Source organism: Meleagris gallopavo, chromosome 23 (genome assembly GCF_000146605.3).
Source record: "Meleagris gallopavo isolate NT-WF06-2002-E0010 breed Aviagen turkey brand Nicholas breeding stock chromosome 23, Turkey_5.1, whole genome shotgun sequence".
Classification (NCBI taxonomy): Eukaryota; Metazoa; Chordata; class Aves; order Galliformes; family Phasianidae; genus Meleagris; species Meleagris gallopavo.
Window position 1 is genome coordinate 3,274,818 of NC_015033.2, and position 22,857 is coordinate 3,297,674.

General features: G+C 41.9%; 2 protein-coding genes across 8 annotated transcripts; one reads left to right on the plus strand and one right to left on the minus strand.

Annotated features, from left to right (window-relative positions):
- The first annotated feature begins 4 nt into the window (after positions 1–4).
- LOC100539530 (cyclin-dependent kinase 11B) lies at positions 5–14,939 on the plus strand. Of its 7 annotated transcripts, XR_004161921.1 has the most exons (21): positions 5–133; positions 226–341; positions 997–1,121; positions 1,732–1,870; positions 1,999–2,129; positions 3,196–3,318; positions 4,341–4,436; positions 4,538–4,672; positions 5,424–5,489; positions 6,040–6,215; positions 6,501–6,591; positions 8,570–8,691; positions 8,898–9,003; positions 9,604–9,725; positions 10,166–10,273; positions 10,683–10,799; positions 11,085–11,233; positions 11,406–11,595; positions 12,085–12,214; positions 12,521–12,592; positions 14,721–14,939. XR_004161921.1 is itself a non-coding variant. In XM_031556658.1 (20 exons), the coding sequence occupies exons 1-19, from the start codon at positions 5–7 to the stop codon at positions 12,175–12,177; spliced, it is 2,334 nt and encodes a 777-aa protein (XP_031412518.1). In that variant the 3' UTR covers positions 12,178–12,214; positions 14,721–14,939. The 7 variants fall into 7 exon arrangements, 5 of the variants coding, with proteins under 5 accessions (XP_031412518.1, XP_031412517.1, XP_010721113.2 ...); XR_002121365.1 differs by having other exon boundaries at positions 12,085–12,592; XM_031556658.1 differs by lacking the exon at positions 12,521–12,592.
- Positions 13,066–22,835, minus strand: MMP23B (matrix metallopeptidase 23B). The gene is made up of 9 exons (XM_031556659.1): positions 22,494–22,835; positions 20,438–20,583; positions 20,102–20,241; positions 19,116–19,283; positions 17,948–18,112; positions 17,489–17,599; positions 16,628–16,754; positions 15,364–15,928; positions 13,066–14,593 (listed from the first exon to the last, which is right to left on the minus strand). Exons 1-8 carry the CDS (start codon positions 22,662–22,664, stop codon positions 15,754–15,756), a joined length of 1,203 nt encoding a protein of 400 aa, XP_031412519.1. The 5' UTR covers positions 22,665–22,835; the 3' UTR covers positions 13,066–14,593; positions 15,364–15,753.
- Between the last annotated feature and the right edge of the window lie 22 nt (positions 22,836–22,857).

Sequence of the window (22,857 nt, forward strand, 5' to 3'; positions counted from 1 at the left end):
TTTAATGGTTTTTGGAACTCCAATGGGTGATGAAAAGGATTCTTGGAAAGTGAAAACCTTGGATGAAATCCTTCAGGAAAAGAAACGAAGGAAGGAGCAAGAGGAGAAAGCAGAGATAAAGCGCATGAAAAACGTGAGTGTCCGGCTGGGGCGGCGCTGCTCAGTGCTGCCGTGCCTGAATGAGCGTGGTTTGGTTTACCTGCCCTTTGTGTGTTCCTGTCCCAGTCGGATGATAGGGATTCAAAGCGGGATTCTCTTGAAGAGGGGGAGCTGAGAGATCACCGCATGGAGATCACGATCCGCAATTCGCCGTACCGCAGGGAGGACTCCATGGAGGACAGGTACTGCCCGCGGTGTGAAGCTCCCTGAGTGCACTTCGGGAGTTAAAAACCCTGAGCTGAGTGCTCTGAAGCACTACAGGGGAAAGCAGAACTTTCTGAGGTGTTTGATGTGCCCTCCTGGCTGTGTCAGGTGCCGGGCGGCTCTTGGTTCAGGCATAGCAGTGCATTCTGTGCCAGTTTTGGCCACTCCACAGTAACATAATATTTTGGTTAAGATACCACTAAAGCACGACTGGGTGATCTTTGTAGCATGATCTTAATGCTTTAGTTCAGGGGTATTGTGGAAAATAGGAGAATGAGTATTGTTTTTTTCAAAAGGGATAAAAGAGAAAGTAGTGGTCAATCTGTTAAATCATAGAATCACAAGGTTGGAAACAACCTGTAAGATCATCTAGTCCAACCATCCTCCCATCACCACTGCTACCACAAACTAAACCAGATCTCGCAGCTCCTCATCCAGACGCCTCTTGAACACTGCCAGGGACGGCGACTCCACCACCTTCCTGTGCAGCCATTCCAGCACCTGACCACTCTCTGAGAGAAAAAGTTCTTCCTTATGTCTAACCTAAACCTCCTCTGGTCCTGTTTGTTGCCTGGGAGAAGAGGCCGGTGCTTTTAACCTCCCTGAGCTTATCAGTTTGTGTCTTTATTGTAGAGGAGAAGAAGATGATTCCTTGGCTATAAAACCACCACAGCAAATGTCACGGAAAGAAAAAACCCATCATAGAAAAGATGAGAAGAGGAAAGAGAAACGGAGACACCGCAGTCATTCAGCAGAAGGTGGTGTTACACCTTGTTCACACTCCTGGTAGCTTCCCAAGGTTGCACTGTATGGGCACCAGACAGAGAGGAAATAGAATTGCAGACCAGAGAAAACATATCAGATGGATATGATAAAATAAGTGAAATTTGCTTTCTTTTTTTTTTCTCTTTAATTGTGTCCAGTGCCCTTTTAAGAGTGATAGATGCATGTCTGTGCTTGAGAGGACAGCAGCCATTCTGGGACAGGGACACAGAGTTTGCTTTTACTCTTGCAACTCTGTGATGCTTCATTGCAGCCTCATAGTGTCAGGGAGACGAGCTGTGGTATTTGTAGCTGAATGGAAAAGAACAAATACCACTTCCATGTAACTAAGGGAGCACAAAGTCTAGAAACATCCACTTCGTCTTCCTGTTACTTGCAATCTTCTTTCTGATTTAATACAAGCGTTTGTGTGAGCTCTTACAATTACTTATTTAATGCCCTTTCAGATCAGGATGTTTCCATCAAGGAAAGAATGGAGAGCATAGGAATATGCTGTCATAGGTGTTGTCCTTGCTGCTTTTTTGAAAATAGGAGTGCAAAATATTTTGAATGGTAACTCTCCAAAATTCATTTTCGCCTGTTCAGGGAAACATGCCAGAGTGAAGGAGAAAGAACGGGAACACGAGCGTAGGAAGAGGCATAGAGAAGAGCAGGATAAGGCCCGACGTGAGTGGGAAAGGCAGAAACGGAGAGAAATGGCGAGGGAGCATTCCAGGAGGGAGAGGTACATCATTCTTGGCAATAAAATCGAATTGCCCTGTACTTGGCTACAGAAAAACAGTTCTCTTCTACTTTGTAAGTTAAGTTTGTACTGAACTGCAGCTTAACAAAAAATAACCAATTATTTTCTAGAGATCGTCTGGAGCAACTTGAGAGAGAACGAGAGAGAAAAATCAGAGAGCAGCAGAAAGAACAAAGGGAGCAAAAAGAGCGTGAGAGGAGAGCTGAAGAAAGGCGTAAGGAGCGGGAAGCCAGAAGAGAAGGTGATTATTGGTGTCTAAATGACGTTTGGATTTGCTGTCTGCCACGGTGGTGGAATGGGGGTAGAGAAAGTTTTTTCACTTAGGTCAATACCAGAACTTAATAAAAATAATAAAATAGGGTGGGATGTCTATCTGGGAAAGAAATCTTTGAAGTTCTACACAGGGAAATAAAACAACGTCAGATGTCAGGAGCGTGCTGGCTTTTGGGCTAGTCGGTAAGTCTTTGTTTGTTTGCCTGGCTTCCTTCAGAAACAGGATCTGTGTCATCGCTGTAGTCTTTGTGTGTGTATGTGTGTCATGATTGCAGTTGCACTCCTTGGCTGAGTCTAACCCAATCTGATGGTGACTGAAGTCAACATAAGTGTAGTAAAGTTCTGGGAAATAAGTGGCGTGGGGATGGGGATGGGGATGGATGGTGTAAGTACTCCAGCTGTGGATAAGGCTGATCGCTTGCCATCTGGGTTCAGATCATCGTTGTTTAAAGGATTTCTGTTTGTCCTGGCTGTCAGAGGTAAAAATCAGACCCAGCATCTGTGCTCAATTACAGAGATTGCTCAAGAGTAGCGGAAGTCATTGTACTTATTGCTGTTCTTTTTAGTTCTAGTTATGCTGAACAGCTCCTTTTTGTGCTGGATATATACACTGGTTATGGTCTCATTTAATTTAGCCTTCTGTTTTAGCTCTTTATTGCTCTGAATGTGCTGTCGGCTTCTTCTAACCCTTAGCTGTTTGTACTTCTCCCTGGTTTGTCCACTTCTCTCTTGCCTTAACACTGTAGGTTTGGGTTGTGTGCTGTGTGTAGCCCAGGGGGCATCTTGCATCTGCTTGCTAAGTATGGCAGCACCTTTCTCTGTTTGGTCCAAACCCACATAGCATTGCTATGAGGGAAATCACAGTCCTTTGCTCTCCTAGATGCAGTTAGGTTCTGCTTTCACCCCTCCCCGTTACCATTTGTTCTGTAAGGAAAAAGGAAAAAATATGCAGAGCAGGTGGTTGTGATAGACTGAAGTATTTTAATTAGGGCAGGGACATTTAACGATTTTTGTTTTGGTTTTGTTTTCACTAGTTTCTGCACACCATAGAACAGTGAGGGAAGAATATGGAGACAAAGTGAAAATGAGACCCTGGAGTCGCAGCCCATTACGACAGCAGAGAGACAAGCCTGAGCAAGCAGATAGCAGGAAACCAGGTAGCATTTGCCACCTCAGTGTCTTTGCCTGGGGGCTAGCAGCTGTTCTGGGGTAGAGTTTAATTTTTAGTATTAAACATTTACATCCCTGGAACCATATTGAAAGTATTGTCCGCTTCAGCTGTGGTGACACAATTCTGGAATTGTTGAGAAGGGTGGCACATGCACTGTTACTAAAGCAATGCTGGTCTTATTTCTTTGCAGATTGAAAAGGGATTGTTTGTACTAACTCCAGTTGGATTTGTTCTTAGGAAATAAGTTACTTTAAAAGGCCACCTTACAGGGAACTATCTAGTTTAAGTGTCACTAATTGTTGTATTGTAGAAGAAAAGCAGTGCTTAAGGCAGTGTTCCAATTAGATGGTGAGTTTTGTTTTCTAAGATAGAAAATGGTCCTTTCCATACAGAGAAGGTCCCAACTGTGGGTGGAGAGCCCGCACAATTGGCATGAAAATGTCCTTGGTAAAAGAAGAAAAGCTGTGTCTGCTTTGTTAATGTGTGTAGCTGTGAAAATTGTTGTATCCCCTTGAGGTAATGCACAGTGCAATCAGCTGAGGTTCCAGTCAGAGGCAGGCAGTGATCCTTCGACCTCACGGGTCTGATCAATCAACATTTATTTGCATATGCTGTTTCACAATGATGGACTGCAGTAGAAACACTGATTGCAAGCGCTGTGTGAGTGTACATTAGTGGGACTCTGTGTTGTGGTCATGTTTGTTATCATGTTACACTTGTCTTTTTTAATACATTTCTTGTAGAGAGGTGTGGGCACATGTCATGTTTTAAATTAAAAAGTCAACATTGCACATTTTTGGCTGTTGCTTTGGTACCATTGCAGTTCAGGGAAACTGTTTGGCTTTTGAGCAGACTGTGAAATGTTTTGGTTGCTCAGAGTATATATATGTATATGAACATTCAGCACCTATGTAATAGCTAGAGAATGTAGATATCTGGGCATTCAGGCTTAAAAATAGAAATGAAATTCAGTTGGCACCATGGTTTTGATTCTTATGGTCTCAACAGTGAAAGAAGAGAAACCAGAAGAAAGAGACCCTCTTTCAGACTTGCAAGACATCAGTGACAGTGAAAGAAAAACAAGCTCAGCTGAGTCTTCATCAGGTAATTAAATGCAGTGTAGCAGATACTCATTGTACAGATGTCTGTGGAGGAAACACTGCTGTTAGATAGCATATCTCATTCCATGTGTTACTGTTCCTCAGCAGAGTCTGGGTCAGGCTCAGAAGAAGAGGAAGAAGAGTCGAGCAGTGAAGGATCTGAGGAAGAGGGAGAAGAAGAGGAGGAGGAGGAGGAGGAGACAGGGAGCAATTCTGAGGAGGTGTCTGAGCAGTCAGCTGGTGAGTAACAGAACACAGGTCCCAGCGTGGGCCGGTGGGGTCTTCTGGCTTGCCTTTATTTCTCATTCTGTGTTGTTTTATTTGAATGTTTTCCTTTTCTCCTAGTCTAGGATAGGCTGAGACCTCACAGGTCAAGATAACTAAAAAGAAAAAAACAAGTACAAGTCATATTCTATCCTTTTATATAGAGGTAATACCAATTATTTTTCTAAGACGCCGGATTAGAAAACTGAAAGCCATGTTTGTCTCGTAAGTAGTGTAACACTAACAGTTTAAATATTTCTGTGTTGCACAGTAACAAGTACTCTGTAGAGAACACTCTGCGTGGGGGTGGTGAAATACAAATATCTCTGCTATTTTGAATAGTTTCAGTTGCAAATACCAGATTTTTTTTTATCACGCTTGTTACAAATATTTGAACAAATAATACTTTTAAAAAAGGGTTAGTTAAAAAATCTGAGAGCCATTCCTATAATTATTTAGTAAAGAAAAAGTCACAGCAGGCTGCTCTGGCCGGGTGTATTTCTTTGAAATGAAGCAGAATGACCAGGCACACGTTCAGTAGTCTCCCAACCAGTGCTGTTGAGTTTGAAGAAGCTTTTGTTTTCCAAATGAAACAGCAAATGTGATGTCACTAAACTAGACAGTGGTGCAAAAGGCATGATGAGTGAGGAAAGTGTTTGGACAGTGGCATTGCAAGGAACTACAGAAGGGTTGAGTTGATTCAGCTGAACTTGATTCTGTCTTGCAGAAGAGGTGAGCGAAGAAGAAATGAGTGAAGAGGAAGAACGAGAGAATGGAAACCACATCCCAGTTGGTACAATGCAATTACTGAATATGTCAATTGACTCTATTTTTGCAGTCAAATCTAGTTCTGAAAGTATTTTAAATCTGTTTAAAATCAATTTGTTGGTGCAGTTTTGCCAGCGTTCTAAGGCACTGTGCGTTTCACAGCTATTATGTCAGAATCAGAACTCTGTTCCAGGGTCTATATGTAGGGATGAGATCCCAGTCTAATGAGGAAATATTTCCTTCTTTCTTATTTTGGGCTTCTTGTCCCATCACCAAAAAAGCTTTACAATTAGAATGAGGCATACTAGGTCACTTTTTTTTTTTTCATTCTCTTAGTGTAAAGATTTATTTTTCTGACATGCTGTGTTCATCTGAAAATTATATATGTGCCTGACAGTAACCTGGGGTTATCATCTCCACAAAGAGGAGAAATTAGGCTTCTTTTCACTGGTCATCAAGTTGCATATCTTCTATCTCATAGCGATAAGTTTCTCACTTCCCTTATTTATCCAATGCTGAACTTAACTCTGTTCCAAAGGACTCCCTCTTTCCATGTCTGATTCTGACCTTTAAAGTTACAGAGTCGAGGTTTGATCGCGATTCAGCGGGCAGTGAGGTTGAGGAAGAGGAGGTGGGGGAGGGCAGCCCTCAGTCCAACGCCATGACGGAAGGAGACTATGTTCCTGACTCACCTGCTTCTTCCCCTATTGAACTGAAACAGGAGCTTCCTAAATATCTTCCTGCACTTCAGGTAGGGATCACTTAAAAGATGCTTGGAAGTGTTAGATGCAGATGGGTTTCATTAAAACGGGAAACGTGTTGGCAGTAGCATTTATGCATGAGTTGATGGGCTGAATGTGTCTTGTTGATTCATTATTGCTAAGTGCACACTTGGGTGTGAAATATGCACTTCTCTTGGTTAATTGTAACCGTTCCTGTGAAGTTGCTTTGGTTTTTTCTTATGTCTTGTTAAACAAATGATTGCAGTGCTCCTGCAGACATGTGAGGAGTGAATGTTCTCTCTCTGTTTTCTCAGGGGTGTCGTAGTGTGGAGGAGTTTCAGTGTTTGAACAGGATTGAAGAGGGAACATACGGTGTGGTGTACAGAGCAAAAGACAAAAAGACTGGTTCGTATTCTCTGCATGGTATTAACTGAGTATTATGTCATAAGTGTCATCCAGTGTGAGAAACGTTTCGCTCAGGATGTATGTTACTGTGACAGCTATTGTCACTCATGGGGATTGGTATGAATTTTGGAAGCTGTGATTTGGAAAACTTACCTTATGTGCATGTTCTGGAAACTGTGGAATCAGCCCTCTGCAGTACTGCCCAAATTATTTTGCTGTATTGAAGCAGTTATGTTCAGGTGGTATGCATGCATGTGGCATCTGGCGTGTTGTGCATTTCTGCAGTCTATTCTGTTGCTTTGTAAATTCCAACAAACTTCTTAGTAACTTTACAGGAAATGCAGAAGGTGGTCTGGGGTAGAGTGAGAAGTACAGCAGGGGTTTCTTGTCACACAGATTGCATTTTAAGCACAAAACTGATGTCCATTCTGTATCAGCCTTCTGCCTTAACAAAGGGGAAAACTGTAATAATTTTTCTTCTAGCCAGTTTCTGCTTCTGTCATGTGTATAGATTCAGATCTGCAGTTGTATGCAAACTGTGGTTCTGCATCTCACATTAATGAACAAAATCTCTAAAATGCTTTGTTCCTTTTCAGGAATAATGTATGCTTTTTAATAGGATATGGATTTTGACATAAGCGTTTTGCTTGCAGCTATTTGAGTTCAGAATTAATTTCTGTATTGGTCATGACACTGTAGAACTGCTTAACTTGATTTCAGTTGCTGGTCCATTAGGCAATTATTTCTGGTTTGTGATTTGCTGCAGCTAACGTGGATTGGTCGGTTGGTTTGAAGTGTGTGCCACTAGGTGCCCCTCTAAGCACAGCCACTGGTCAGAGAATTCATAAAAGCAGTGTTTGTGTGCCATGAGGGCACACAGCACTATGTTGCTGTGGAAGAAATTCCATATACAAGTGGATTTCTATTTTTAAAACTCAAAATTCTTCTTATCTGGTCTGTAATGATACGTGTCTTGTGGAAGTGACTGCATTTCCCAGGAAGAGTGCAGGAGCCAACACCAGGTCTCTCGTGTGTCCGTGCTCAAGTGGAAGAAATACTTGGTTGGATGCTGTAGCAGGAATGGTGACATTAATGCAGTTTTCCTGTTCCTTGGAAAAAAATAATGTGAGATACAATCTGTTCTTTTGGCTGTGACCTCAGTTTCCCCCATCACTAGTGATATGTTACTGTCCAGCAAGCTGGTCGCTGTGACAGAGTGAGGAGGCACAGTAAATTAAATATCTGCAATTTTAAATAGAGGTGGCAGATGGTGAAGAAAGCTTGTGACAAGAACTGCGTTCCAGAGCAGACTTAGGCAGTAATAATGGTTATTCTCAGGTCCAGCTGACAAGCTGTGATGTTGGCAGTGGGGTTAAATTCTGGGTCTCTCTGTTTCTGTTTGTTTTAGAATTATGTGACTTTTTGATCTCCTCTGGGGTGGTTTTTCTGACATCACTCATTTACTGGATAACTGCCATCAGCTCCTTTTTCTCTTCTGCATCTTCCTTGAGGCCCGCCCTGAGGCTGACATGGCCATTACAGTAACATGCAGAAGCAGATGTATTGAAATAACTTGCTTGGGTAACGTTTTGAGTAGCACTTTGGTTTTCAGTTGGGTCTTTAAGGAAAGGTGAACTGTATGTGAGACATTTCCATCCCATTTCCCAGACTAAGGGGAGGAAATCAGTGTCGAATAAGCTTTATTTGTAGTGTCTTTCCACGTGAGTTATGTTAGGATACACTAAAACCCCTGATGCAGCTTTTGAATTGTTATTGTGGGTTTTCTTATCTCTCCTTAAACTTGGCAATATTTTTTTGGCTTGCCTTGATTTTCACTGTTAATGCAGACTGATTCTGCTGATGTCTCAAGTAATGATTTTCATTCAAATACATTAAAATAGTAAAAGTACACTCGGAGATCTCTTGGCATGTATTTTCTTAGCTGTGTGATGGGCTAAAAATTCTCTTTTCCTTGCAGATGAAATTGTGGCTCTGAAGCGACTGAAAATGGAGAAGGAAAAGGAAGGCTTCCCCATTACTTCTCTCAGAGAAATAAATACTATTCTGAAAGCACAACACCTAAATATCGTCACAGTCAGAGTAAGACCAACAACCTTCCATTTCCAAAGACTTTTGTTCTTGAAATGTTGCCTCTTGGCTTTTAAAATGCCTTGTAAAAACATTAGCATTCCTAGCAGAGCTTGTTAGTATACCACCCATAAAATAAATAGGCGGTGTTTGTCTCTACAAAATTGGATGTTTTGCAGAAATAAGCTGTGTTTTGATCCCTTGATTTTGTGTTTTAGGAAATCGTTGTAGGTAGTAATATGGATAAAATCTATATTGTTATGAACTACGTAGAACATGATCTCAAGAGTCTGATGGAAACAATGAAGCAACCATTTCTACCAGGTACTGTTTGCCACAGTTTCCTCTACTTCTCTAAAATGGAAAACTGACCTAGAAAGACCCCACTCCCTTTGGGCTGTACTGACATCAGCAGGCTAGCTTGTATGATGACATGCATTGCCTTGGAATGTCCTCAGAGTGTTCTTTGGAATAGAGACCAATGCTTTCTCACTGTCCAATTTGATTCTACTGATAGAGGTTAAGAGAGGAAGGTCAGCTGGCAGTGGTGGTACATACAGTGATGATAGGCTGATGAATCCAGCTGGCATGCTCAGGGTGAAACTGAGGTTCAGATGTGAAATGGAGAGGGGAGTTTTCCCTGTGAACACTGCGTTTTATTTTTGGCCAGTTCCTATGTTGAGAAGCATTAATTTCTGAGCGTTATTTGGGTGCATTCCAGCTATCCAGATTCATTTTACTATGCTGGCAGCTCTTTGGATCTGTTTTTGTTCTGTGACACATTTTTACGCCGTACTCTTTAGTGTGTTTTTAACTTGACATCTCATTCTTTCCCCCCCAGCCCCGTTCTCTAATTAGAAAAAACAACAGCTGAAAGCAGATTTCTGATTTTGAATGTATTTGGCTTTTTTTTAATCACTTCAGGTGAAGTGAAAACCTTGATGATCCAGTTACTACGAGGAGTCAAGCATCTTCATGACAACTGGATACTTCACCGGGACTTGAAAACTTCCAACCTGCTGCTCAGTCATTCAGGAATTTTAAAGGTAAGGACTATATGAAATACAGCACGCTTATGAGAAATTTAGTATTGCAGAGTTACACTGCATGACAGTGATGTTAAGAGCTGGGCAGAATGCTCTGCATTAATCTTTAAGTGTATGAAGTATACTTCTTAAAACATACAGTTGTAAAACAGTGAACTTTGTAATAGATACAGACTGCCTTGCCACAGCTCTTAAGATTTATACTAGAATGTGACTAATAAGCATGGTATGTGAGTGCTGAATTCCTTATGGCACAGCTGGAAGTCAGAACGGTGTTCTCTTCCTACTGATGCATGACAGTGCCATTAACCTTGTCTGTACCAACATCCGTGTGGCTGTTTTTTGAGGCCATGCAGGAGCCAGAATGGCCAGCATGTACCGGTGCTGTCCATTGGTATGGTCAATGCTGATAACATTACTGATAACTAATTTTCATCCAGGTTGGAGATTTTGGATTGGCCCGAGAATATGGATCTCCTCTGAAGCCTTACACACCAGTGGTGGTGACACTTTGGTACAGGGCTCCGGAGTTGTTGCTTGGAGCCAAGGTATGCCTCTTTATTCTTCTGGGAGCTAAAGGATTGACTTTTCAGACTAACCTCATCTTACAATTCACGAAGAGAGTATAAGTGTGCTTGATTCTTTATACTGATTTAGGAGTGGAAATTCTGAAACTTCAATTATATTTTTCCCAATAACAAAGCTAAAAAGGTTTCGTCTTCCTCAGAGGATGGATGGGTGGGTCTAAAATTTCTGACAAAAAGGGCAGAACAGAGGACTGTGAACATTCTGGCAGTGTTCCCTTTGGGTTACCTGTTCTGTTACTGAAATCACTGGGGCTCTGGAGTGCTCCATTGCCAAGAACCACACAAAAAAAACCCCAAAACATTGCACTATCACTAAAACACCTCATTAAATTATTTCACTGGTTTTATAAGGTATATTCTTTCTTTGCAGGAATATTCAACAGCGATAGACATGTGGTCAGTAGGGTGTATCTTTGGAGAACTCTTAACTCAGAAACCACTGTTTCCAGGGAAGTCGGAAATTGATCAGATTAACAAAGTTTTTAAGGTAACATTTATAAAACCTTTCCATTCTAACTGGCTGGTTTTAGAGGCAGTTAAATTAGAGCAGTAAGAAAATAGAAATGCTTGTTACTCTTTGATAGAGATTCAGCCTTACTAAAAGGCTCACTACTGTGATTTTCTGTTTTACAGTATCAGTGATAGGCTAAAATAATGTTCTGTATTTCATCTGTTTTCTCTGGATTTTTATCAATTCCTGTAGCTACATAACAAATAAGCAGAAGGGCTGCACTCAAAAATGAGTTTTTTAAGGAGACATTTTAATCTATAGGATCTAGGTACTCCAAGTGAAAAAATCTGGCCTGGTTACAATGAGCTGCCAGCAGTGAAGAAGATGACATTCACGGAATATCCCTACAATAATCTACGCAAGAGATTTGGAGCACTCCTCTCTGATCAGGGCTTTGATCTAATGAACAAGTAAGTGCCAGCTTCTGCACTCCTTGGGAAATTGTGTTGTCTGTTACACTTGTTGTAGAAAATGACTTATTTCTGAAGATATTATATCTTTTAGGCTAACGTTTTTCTTCTTTCTGCCCAGCCATCTCTCTTATCTTCCCTCTAATTCATTGTCTGCCTGAATTCTTTTCAGCTTTTTGACGTACTACCCAGCCAGAAGAATTACTGCTGAAGATGGTTTGAAGCACGAGTATTTCCGTGAGACTCCCCTTCCTATTGACCCCTCCATGTTTCCTACATGGCCAGCCAAAAGTGAACAACAAAGGGTGAAACGTGGCACCAGCCCCCGCCCACCCGAGGGAGGCCTTGGCTACAGTCAGTTGGTGAGCATCACTGACTTCCAGTGTCCTAAAACAAAACAAAACCTGCTCCTTTTCCAGCGTTTGGAAAAGAATCTGGCAAATACAAGGCTGGTGTTCTTTCAGTGTGTGGGAATTGGACTGCCAATTTTGAAGAAAAAGCTGGCCGAAAAACAGCTCCTTATAAGTAGGACATGGTACAATCTCAAGTGCCTTCATTATTATCAGCTCTTTATTCACAGTTCCATGTCTCAGCATAGGTGAAATGACACTGCACAGCTACTGTGCCTGCTGTAATACCAACAGAAAGAGCACGAGTAACAGACTGCACTGAACTTAGCTACAATGCCACTAAATCAAGTATTTACTTACCATCTCCTACAGCTCCTTCAGGTTTTGTTTTGTTCTTTGTTTCTGTTTTTTTTAAAATTAGTTTTAGGCATGATTTTTGTGTTGCAGAGGTGAATGTGTGTGCACAGGCACTGATAAATGAACTGTGTGTGTTTTCCACAGGGCGATGATGATCTGAAAGACACCGGTTTTCATCTGACCACCACGAATCAAGGAGCATCTGCTGCTGGGCCTGGATTCAGCCTCAAGTTTTAAACTCAGTGAGAAGAGGGAAAAAAAGAGAACCGTTCACGTGAGTGGATTTCTGAGTGCCCCAGTTCTGTTCTTCACGTCAGGGAAACTAGATGGTTTTCACCGGGGTAAAGTCAAATGTCATCCCAGATTCAAAGACTTTTGCTGGGTGTGGAGTATAACTGCTGCATTCCATTAGAGGACTGGAATTAACAGGAAAAGCCAACGATCGTTATAAAATTTGACAAAGGAAAACTTGAAGTACAATCCTTGATCTCTTTTTTTCCTTTTTTTTTTTTTTTTGTTTCTTCTTGCTTTTCTCCTTGTAAATTTGTAGAATTAAAATACGTTTTTAATTGTTTAACAGCGTGAAGGATGTCATTTCCTCACATGCAGCAAACGTGGATGTTGGTGGCATTAAGTCTTCTAGAGTGGAAATGTGAGGATTTATTTTGTTTATTATTAATTTCTCTTTCCTAACCCAGTCTGTGCTGATATTGTTTTAGTTACTGTCAGTCCAGCAAAAGAACTTTTCTTTCTTTTTTTTTTTTTAAAGTAAGTTCTTTGTGTCTGAGTATAGTTGCTTGGTCAAGAAATCATAATGTCTAAGTTGCTTCTCTCCTGTTGTGTACCTTGGAGAGAGCTAAGCTGGGTTGGGCTCAACACTCACTGACATTTTTGAGTGCACTACTGGTTTGATGTGTTGTATAAATGTATTTACAATGGCACTGGAGCAAAAAGTGTACTATATTGTTTTATAATTCAAAAAAAAAGTAATATTGAAGCTTTATTTTCTAGAGAACCTTCTTTTAAAATTGTCCTTTTTCCACAAAAATAACAACATTTCATTTTACTGGTTGTATATTGCCATATTCCAGCCTTTCCTCATAAGTGTCTTCTGAGTCTCTAATTTATAATGCTATCATCATTTTCTGGGAGAGGAAGATTTGGAAAATACTGGGGTGTTCATGCAGTCAGAGCTGGGCACCAGTCCCATTAATAGGCATATGTGATGAGCATTCCAGGACATTGTAAGAGACTTGTTTTGGTGGTGCTGGTTTTGTTTTTACTGAGTGAAGGCCTTGGACCTGCTCTTTGGAACTACTAGAATTGTAAATTTTCAAAGCTGTTTTTTTTTTTCAAGTGTGTTGATGAAATACTGTTTTCTCATTAGGCCTGGTTGTGTTGTACTGATGGAGAAACAGTTTTTCTGCTAGTTTACTAACTGTAGTACGCGTGGTTTTAGCAAAGTTTGGGTAGGGATGAAGAGCAGAAGCTTATTTGTACTGAAGTATGTGAGAAGTGAAAGTGGACAAAAAAGCTGAAATTTTTAAATAAACTAATGATTGATATTTACTGGAACAGGTGCATCGTAGCCCATTGGAAAGCATTTGTTCCAATCTGGGCTAACAAATCTGGACTTCTGACTCTGATAGGAGTTATTTGCTTTTAATCAAACAATAAGTTATGCAAAGGCAAGTAAAGTGAAAACATTTCCAGGACTGTTTCACCAGGAACAGCGCTGTAGATTTCAATTCCTTTGAAATTGTGTCATCTTAAATAACTGATATCAACCAGGGAAAATCTGCAAAGATAAATCTTTTAAAAAAAACATGGATGTTCCAGCATAAGTGTGTGGTAATCACAGCCTTGTTGTAGGTTAGGTATTTATTTTGTTGTTGGCTTACTGCAACTTTTATACAATGAAAGTGTATTCCAAGAGAAATGAGTTTTGTTGCTTACCTTGAGGGTATCACCATATCTGTCAGGTGTTTTCCATACTAATTTTCAGCAAATGGAAGCTGTCATGCAGTGGTCCTGGGCAGGAGATGGAGAGAGCTTTTTTTTTTTTTTGGTTGGCTTCTTTACAGAAATTCCTCTCTTGTTTTTTTCCTGAGTTCCTTGAAGATGTTGTTGGGTTACCCTTGAAACTGCAGCTGGAACAGATGTGCACAGCAGAGTGCTGGGCCACGCCATCTGTGTCAGTGGAACACTGGGTGCATTGCAGAGCTGTCTCATGGCCTGGTGTCTTAAATTGTGACTTTTTTCCTTGGTTTCTTTTTCCTCTGGTCTCGAGGTCAGCTCGCTTTTGGAAGGTGACTTCTTGTAGGCCATTCACGTGGCAAAGCAGGTTCTTAGCTGTAACTCTAGCATGGACACTGCCTGCCAGAAGCACAGGGCAGGTGGAGGTAAACGGGATTTGGAGAAATTGTACAGAAGTCAGTAATCATAAATGATACATTTACAAAATTGTTATGTTGTGAAATGAAGAACTTTGGCTCTGTCCTAGGATTAAGCATCCTTGCAGTTGAAGAGTTGACATCCCCTTGTGATAGCTATTGAAGGCTGTGCTGATCAGCTCATTGCTCTTGTTTCGTTTCTCCAATCCAAAGGACAGAGCTGTTTTAAGATGCTTGGATCCATGTGGTGTTGCACTGCTCTGTTAAATGGAGATGTGCTGAGTTCATGCTAGATATCTGCCAGTAAAATTACTGTTATTGCAATTGTACCAAACTGTTCTTATAAGTTTCTTACTTTTCCCTTGTGCTTTTGCTGTCCTGGTACAGAGCTCCTCCTAGAATGCTGACCTATTCTGCAATACATGAGATGCTTAAGGTAGGAAGAAACGTGTTTGAAGAGATTAAGACAGCAACTAGAAATGGACGAACCAAAGCAGAGAATGATGTAGGCTGCCTTAATACTGGATAAGGATCTTTCAGGTACTCATTAAATACAATGACTGTCAGGGTTTGTAACTGCACAAGTGAATTCCCAACTGATAGATGTTTGAGTGCCCTGGGCTTTGCCTAGAAAACAAATGCTGTTTCTCTTTTGGACGTGGTGCATCTACCTCACCTATTAGTGACAGGGTGTGATGATGGAAATGATCTTACCTCTGTTGAAGGGGTCAAGAAGCTTATTGATCAGACACCAAAAGGATGAGTTATGAGGAGCTGCAGATGGAAGTAGATAGTATGCTGGGCTAAGATTACACAGATAATAAACACACACCACAGGAAAGTAGTTGGGGGTGGAAGGGAGATATTCTGTGCATAGCTGAACTGAGTATGTCCAAGTGTGAAATGGAGTAATTTGGGTTTGTTGTGACCCTATATCTTCCTTCTGCCCATTAAAAGAAAAAGTAGTTCTTTTTTTAACGTTCTTATAGACCTACATGTCGTCATATAAAAAAGATAAAAAACCACTTACAGCGCATTTACTGGTCATTCTCTTTCCACAATACCTCTGATTCCATTGCAACATAGCTGAGCCATCAGTCTGTTCATCCTTTTGTTTGCTGAAGGGTTATGTTCTCGTTTTTCAGCAGTCCACTGATCCAGGTTAACTGCAAAATCTTACACTTGATTTTTTTTTAATTTCTTTTTTAATTCTCTGTACAACACATGCTTGATGAATTCTTTAGCTTTAAAACTAATCTGGAAAAGTTATTTTATCCAGTAACAAAGTCCCAGAGTCTCTCTTGCTCGAGGTATTGAAGCAGCTGATTTAGAGTTCATTTGCACTACTGGAGTTTAAATACAAAATGCTTAAGACAGATTGTGAATTTGAAATAGAGAAGTTCTCATGCCAGAGCCCTTGTTAATGTCTCAGTCTGATCCTCCAGGAATAAGTGGTCAAGATTCTTTCTTTTTTCTTTACTATACAAGTGTAAGTTCCTTCATTAATTGCATTTGCAATGATGCTCATGTGATCCTCATTTAAGGATAAGTAACCTGGATATGAGTATTCCAGAAGCTCCTTATCTTTATACCAGCTGTCATAAGAAAAATAATAGAAATTAAACTATAAAATATTCAGTACATGCAGCATGTGTGTTTGTCCTTCTCTTTGCTGTTAAGCTGTGCTTGAGGTAGGCACGCTGCAGCACGGATGGACTTGCACAGTAAAATTTAACCTCATTTTTGTTGATGTCACATAGATGGTGGCAGTTATAACGTGGTGTACTATCCTGAGTCTTACTGAAAACAAATAAGAATTTGGTTCCTGAGTCTAAACTAACCCCTGGACTTGGACATATTTCTCTTAAGCTTAGATACGTCTAGAAGTAACATGCTCATTATTAAGAATTAACTTTATCCATTCAATTCATAGTTAAGACAGTAGTTTTTTTGCAGAATACAGCCCAGGGACTTTGACACGGAGGTAAGAATTATCCTTATGCTATATATGTGTATTGGATTTTATCTTTTTTCTGCTGAGCTTACATCTGATAGATCTGCTTCCGAAATAAATGCTTCACAGTGTTATAAACAGTATTTGCACATTCCCTTCCCACAGTTAGTCTGCCACCCCTCCTTCCACTCAAGAGTGCTAAATCAAAAACAGCCACATGTTCCAGAAGCTGAACTGCACTCTTACGTACTTTGTTTTGCCATACTTCCTTATTCTTTCTCCTTTGGGGTATTTATGCTGCAGTGTTCTAAAAGACTGGAATAAATGACAGAGCACTTACTAAACTTTGCCTTTTTTATGGATGATCTTCTGTCCACAGCGGAAGGTGACATTCCTGCCTTCAGAAACAGTCTTGGTTTTTGTCCTTGGGGGTGGCAGAGTAGGAGGAACTGTTGGAAATGGGAATTCTATCCCCAGAAAAAGAAAGCGCAATAGTTAGCACATCTCATTATCAAGCTTGAGTCATCCCAAAACACTTTCACAGAATTATGTTATAATCTAAGTAATCTTAAGGTCATTTATTAAAAAACGACTCTAATTGAACGGTTCTGGGATGCACATTTAACATTCTTATATTTGCGTATGAACACACTTCATGTGCATGGAGGAATAGTTCAGTTTATGAGCAGTCTCCTGCAATACATATATTTGTAGCTACTTGCCTGCATTTTTGTAAAAATACCTCTACTCTGGAAAGGGAAATATTAGTTATATGGTGCATCTTCAGGACAGCAGGCATTTATCTGAAGCTTAATTCCACAGCTGTAGTAATCTGAGGTGATAATGCATCAGTCCCTTACCTGAATTGATAAAACTGGGGGACTAGGTAAGGTGTTTAACATGCTTTGTCCCTCCTTTTCTGCGGAGCAGCTCAAGTCCAGCTGTGCCTGAGATTTCATTTGGCTAGTTCTTGTCCCATCACTGCATCAGGTACTGCACTGCCAGGCCTTTGATTTGGCTGAGATGTATAGGAGGATATCTGTGCTACACTTCTCCTTAGAACTGGGTGCAGCCAGTCACTTGCAGCCTCTGATCTCTAGTGTAGAGTTAAGATCCTGCCTATCCCTGCAGCAAAGGCTGCTTAGCTTTACTTCCTCCCTTCTGCAACACCCACCACCATCCCAGAAGAAAATTTGGGTACCGTAGCAGAAGTCACAGGTGAACGGACAGTGCTTTTTCATCAACTTCTTACGTTTCTCACAGAAGCCTTTTCGGGCCCACAGTGGGCACATAAACAATCTGTCCTTGCATCCTGAAACAGAAGGAGACAGTCCTCTGAGAAACAAACTGACATTTCACCCAGATCAGATTGTTCAATGTAAATGGTAGTGTGGAGACGAGAAGGAACCTAAGACTGGGAATATAATAGGATGCCATTAGTAGAAGAACAGGGAGCTAGATACTGTGCTACTTCCATGCAGGAGCACCTTTATATCCTGCATAAAAAGGAATAAGATTCCTCCTGAGTACGGCTCGCTGGCTTCAAGCTCTCATCTCAGCAAATGCTGAGTACCTAACAGAGCTCCATGGGATTTGACTGGCACTTCAGGCAAGCAATCCTTATCAAGAGGAGCCCAGAACACAGTCCTCATTTCCTTACCGTAAAGTCTGTGAATTCCCCAGACTTCATCTTGAGAGATGGTTTTTTTCCCAGTCAAAGTAGCATTGATGTGCATGAGAGCATTTGGGTTTTGGGAGTGCATGAGTCCTAAGGCATGTCCTATTTCGTGAGCTGCTACGTGTACCAGATCTGTAAGCCAGACACCTGGAAGAAAAATGGAAAAAAAGCTAACTGCAGTGAAGTACATTTGCTAATCCCAGTGTAAAGCCAGAAGAAGAATTTTAGCACTTGGAAGGTGTGGTCTTATCAAAGGTTGCCAGTTTTAACTTCCCTGTAGCTATTTGGGTGTAAACAGTCAAGAAGTTATTTATTCGTGCTTCTAATTCCAAACAACAGCTCTTGCCAGACTCAGAAGACTGCTCCAAAAGACCAGCGATTGAAATATGGAGCAAGTTCTCCCAGTCACTCTGGGCAGCTTTCTGCTGCTTTGTTCCCACAGCCCTGAGCTGTGACTGGAAATGACAGGCAGTGAGATTGCTAGCTAGAATGCTCCAGTCTGAAAAAGCCTCTGATTGACTTTTGCTTACAGGGTTGAACTGACGTTTCTCAGCAGTACCCTGAAGCCTGCTTCCAGCAGAGATGGATTTTAACTGGAGGATGACTCACAAGAGGAGCTGTTACTGACACATACCCTGATACCTTGCATAACTGTAGGCCATAGGAATAGTGCGCAATGCCTGTGTTAAATCCAGCTGCTTATGGGAAGAAAGCATCTGAAGGGGTGGCTTGCATACGTGCTTAATTTTTCAGTACATTAAATAGGAATCCTTGGTGGATTTTTTTTTGGCTCTTACAGACTCCTGCTGAACCTCACTGACGTGACTTGGAAGAACAGTACTTTCATTCTACTTTGTTTCCAAATTTCTTTAAGCCAATAGCTGAGCTAGTTCAGCTTTGGGAAGAGAAGCAGTCATTATGAACAAGCATTAATAGTCAGCCTCACACTCGCCTGCCTTTTGAAGGCAGAAGTGCTATTGCTGCCTTACAGAGGTGGCTGAACTGTATGCAAATCAACTGCATAACTGTCTCCATGTAAAAGAACGGAATTACGCTGCCACAAAAAAAGAATCAGTGGTAGAACTGGCACGTGGGACTAAGATACAAATCCTGCTGGCATTACTACTGTTCCCCCTGAGCCGTGTCTTACCTTTCTTCCAGCTGAACCGAGTATTTCCTAATATCCAGTACTCATGGTCATCAAAGTGGATTTCCCCATTGGGGGGGAAGAAGGCATGGGCAAGTTCCCCTGTTGTTCCATCAAAGCAGTGGTGAATGAGGGACTCCAGACAGTCTGTGTGATTGATAGAGTAGAAGCCTGCAAAAAGGGAAGCAGATTTAGTCGATCTAGCAGACAGACATCTGTAAATTTGTGGTTACTAACACATCTCTTGCTGTATCCCACATGTTTTCCAAGTTACACACACAACAGGAAAAATCAGTGCAAAGCAATTGTATGGAACAAGGGCTGTGATGCAAACTGGGGTCAACTCTGCAAAGACCTCAGATTTAGAGCTGTCTTCAATGCACACAACCTAATCTACTTTGCAGAAAGGAACACTGAGCACTTCTTGCAACATCACGAGGAAACTTTGGGGTGTTTTTTGAGTGAAGTTGGACCCTGAGATGATAACCTCAGAACGTAATCATCGCACGGTGAGATGGTAACCCCAGAATGCAGTCACTCAATTCCAAACACAAATAAACGGAGAGCCACAGGATTGCAGCTGCTTGCTGTCCTTCTGCTAGCATCACAACAGCTTCTCAGTGCACACTGCGGCCACTGGAATGGGGCCACCTGGAGCTCACAAGTGGCCGCAGGACAGGCCCCTGACGGCACATCATGTGCTTGAAAGTAGCAGACTGAAGAGCAAATTGCGAAACAATGGAAAATCTGCTCGTTATTTCAATATTGTGGCCATCTGCACAAGAAATAATTATTGCACACAGGCCATAAATCCCAGGAAGAATTTACATCTGGGTTTGAGACTGAGCAGATAAGACCTCAGCACTAACATATTTCTAGGCTTGAGAAAGTCAGGAGGTAACTACTGTATAGTGATGGGGGAGGGCAAAGGAAGAGAAGGAGAGAGCACACACAGCAGTCCTGCAGTGCAGCAGGCTGTGCAGCCTCACCTATTTTCAGATCACTGGGTGCGTGGCGTGGCACTTCTCTGAAGCTGAATGGTGAAACTTCACTCCACATTTGGAACGCAGCTGCTAGTCCCTTGCGTGTATCCCTGGCATTTATGAGGTTTCTTGGGAAGGACAGGATTCTGTAATAACACAGAATAACATCAGGGAAATGCTGTCCCTGCCCCAGACATCATTTGATGCTCTCTAGGCTTTATGAGATATCAACCACTGTAAAATGGCTTTAGGAGCTATCCAGTCACTGACAAAAGGATTGGCAATTTCATGATTGATATCCATGCCTGCAGCAAAACAAAAAAAGTCACTGCAAGTGCATACTTGTAGGTCAGGTTGAAGTGGTCCCATTTCAAGTGGCCTGGTGTGATCGTGTATCGCTTTCTCCGTGCTGGAGGCTGAGGTGGGAAGGCTGGGCTGTGCAAAGCAGAGGCACTCACTTCACGGAGACCAGGTGATGTGGTATCTTCCTTAAAAAAAAAAAAAGAAAAGGTTGAAAAAGGTGGGGGAGACCACAGGACTGAAGAGTGTAGCGATCAAACCAACCAATATGGGGCATTTGGGGGCTGGGGAGCACAACCAGTACTCCCTCAGAGATGTCCAGGACAGAAGACTTTGCAAAGCATGCCTTGCTCCAAGCGTGCTGAACAAAATCAGGATGGAGCAAAAGAAGGGCAGTACGGTGAGGAGTTCCTGGGGCATTCCTGAGTGCTGGATCAGAGGTCAGCCTGTGGGTTCCCTGGAGCTGTTGCATAACTCCAGCATGGGGCACTGCTGCCACTCCTCTCCTCCTGGAGTGCAGCACAGGCAGAGCAGAAACGAGGCCTCAGCAGCTTCTGGCCAGTGAGAGCTGCAGCTCTTCCTGAAAAGCTCTCATTTCCTTTTCACTTTGCTATTGCTCTCCAGCTTAACCACAGAAGAAATGAAATACTGAATAAATGCGTCAAACAGGCAACTCTTTGTGCTGAGAGCACTTTATAGAGCTGGACTGTGAAACTGAAATGCCTTCAAAGTAAACTGGAGCTCTGGAAACCCTGGAGTGTGTTTAAAGCCATCACATTTGGTGACAAGCCCGACTCAAACTATACCAGTCTGTTAGTCCTGAGTAGCAGAGGTAAAAGAATGGGACCCAATAAGGATCTCTGGAAGTTTACCTATTCTGCTTCCCCCTTTCAGCAATAAAACACTGACCATCTCTGGCTCATCTTTGCTCCAGAGGCACCATGGCAGGCACGAAGCAGGATGTACAGTGGCAATGTTACAAAAGCAACACCAGTCTGAGTTAGCTCAGCCTCACAGCACATTCTACAGAAGGCAAGTTGTCTTCATTTCACACATGGAACAGCTGAAGCTTTGAGAGGCGAAATAGCATCCCTGGCCTATGGCAAACCGATGGCAAGGAGAAGAAGCAACAGCTGCCAGATGCTGCTCAAAGTGCTCCATGACTGCAGTCCTGACTGGTAGAGGGCTGAGGGACTGTATCCCAACAGGAGACTCCAACAGGAAACCAGTCTCCCCTGCTCACGTCTGAGCTGTACAATTGCAGCAGCACCAGCACACACAGGCAGATACAGTCAGCATTGTTCTCTGAATTATTCACCATGTGCAATCAGGCCTCCATTAATTTACTTCATTGACTTGTCATAAATGCAATTCTCTCTCTCTCTCTGATGCAGTTCCCCTCCAAAACTAAACAGAAATGTAACTTTGTGACTTAGAACCAACTTAATAGGAGCCCTGAATATGTGATACAAGCGAGGGATGCTACTTGCCAGGATCACCGTAAACACAAACAGCAGGAAGGGATGAAAGCATTTAAAAGAATATTTCTTCTTTTCATAAAATTGAAAGCTAAAATGAAGATAAAGTGAAAATTAAGATCAGCTTCTGAGCATCCCAGTTCCACCTGAATTCCAGTCTGTCCCAGTATATCTTAACAAATAGACCTCGAAGAACAGTTACAGTCATCTAGCAGTTTCTGTAAGTCCAGCATTAACTCCCAGTTTAGATCTTACACCACGAGCCCAGCATATGGACTTCCTAGGAATCTCAGCTGCCACAGAAAGCAGAATCTATGCACGCCACATCACAGCAAGCTGGGAAAGCAGAGGTACTCAGGATAGCTGTAGCTCTGATGGAGCATGGTTGTCTGCAAGCTGTGTGCACATCCAATTTTACTTAGATGAATCAGTACCCCTTAGGATCCCTTGCAAAAATGGACTCAGATATACATAAACATATCTGGTTGCCTTGACAGTTACTTACATATTGATTAGGTTGCTTCTTGAATTTACCACCCTTCTAAAAAGAACACATGCACACATATTTGATATCCCCACTCCCCTCCCAAGCTGTCCTGAGAATCAGATCCTTTCCCTACCTCACTTTCCTGAACTGCAGCTCCAGCTGGATCTCCTGCAATAGCCAGCAAAGCCACCACGGGGAATATGCATAGGAATCCCACAACGGTTCTATAGCCATTGCTCTTTTTATTGTCCTCTGAGAGAAAGCTCTTCTTTCTGTCAGCAGAAAGTTGTCCTATTTGATCCATGTTGTTCTTAAACACTTTTTAGAGGAGATGAGACAGATACTCAGACATTCCCTTCGCAGAATGCATTGGTAATCCTTTTGCTCAGAGATGCATCTGGAGCATTTCTGAGGAGTCCTGCAATCACTGCCAAAGCTGTGCAGAATCACTGGTTTCAAAAAGCTCTCTCTCTCTCTCTCTCAAAAAAAAAAAAAGG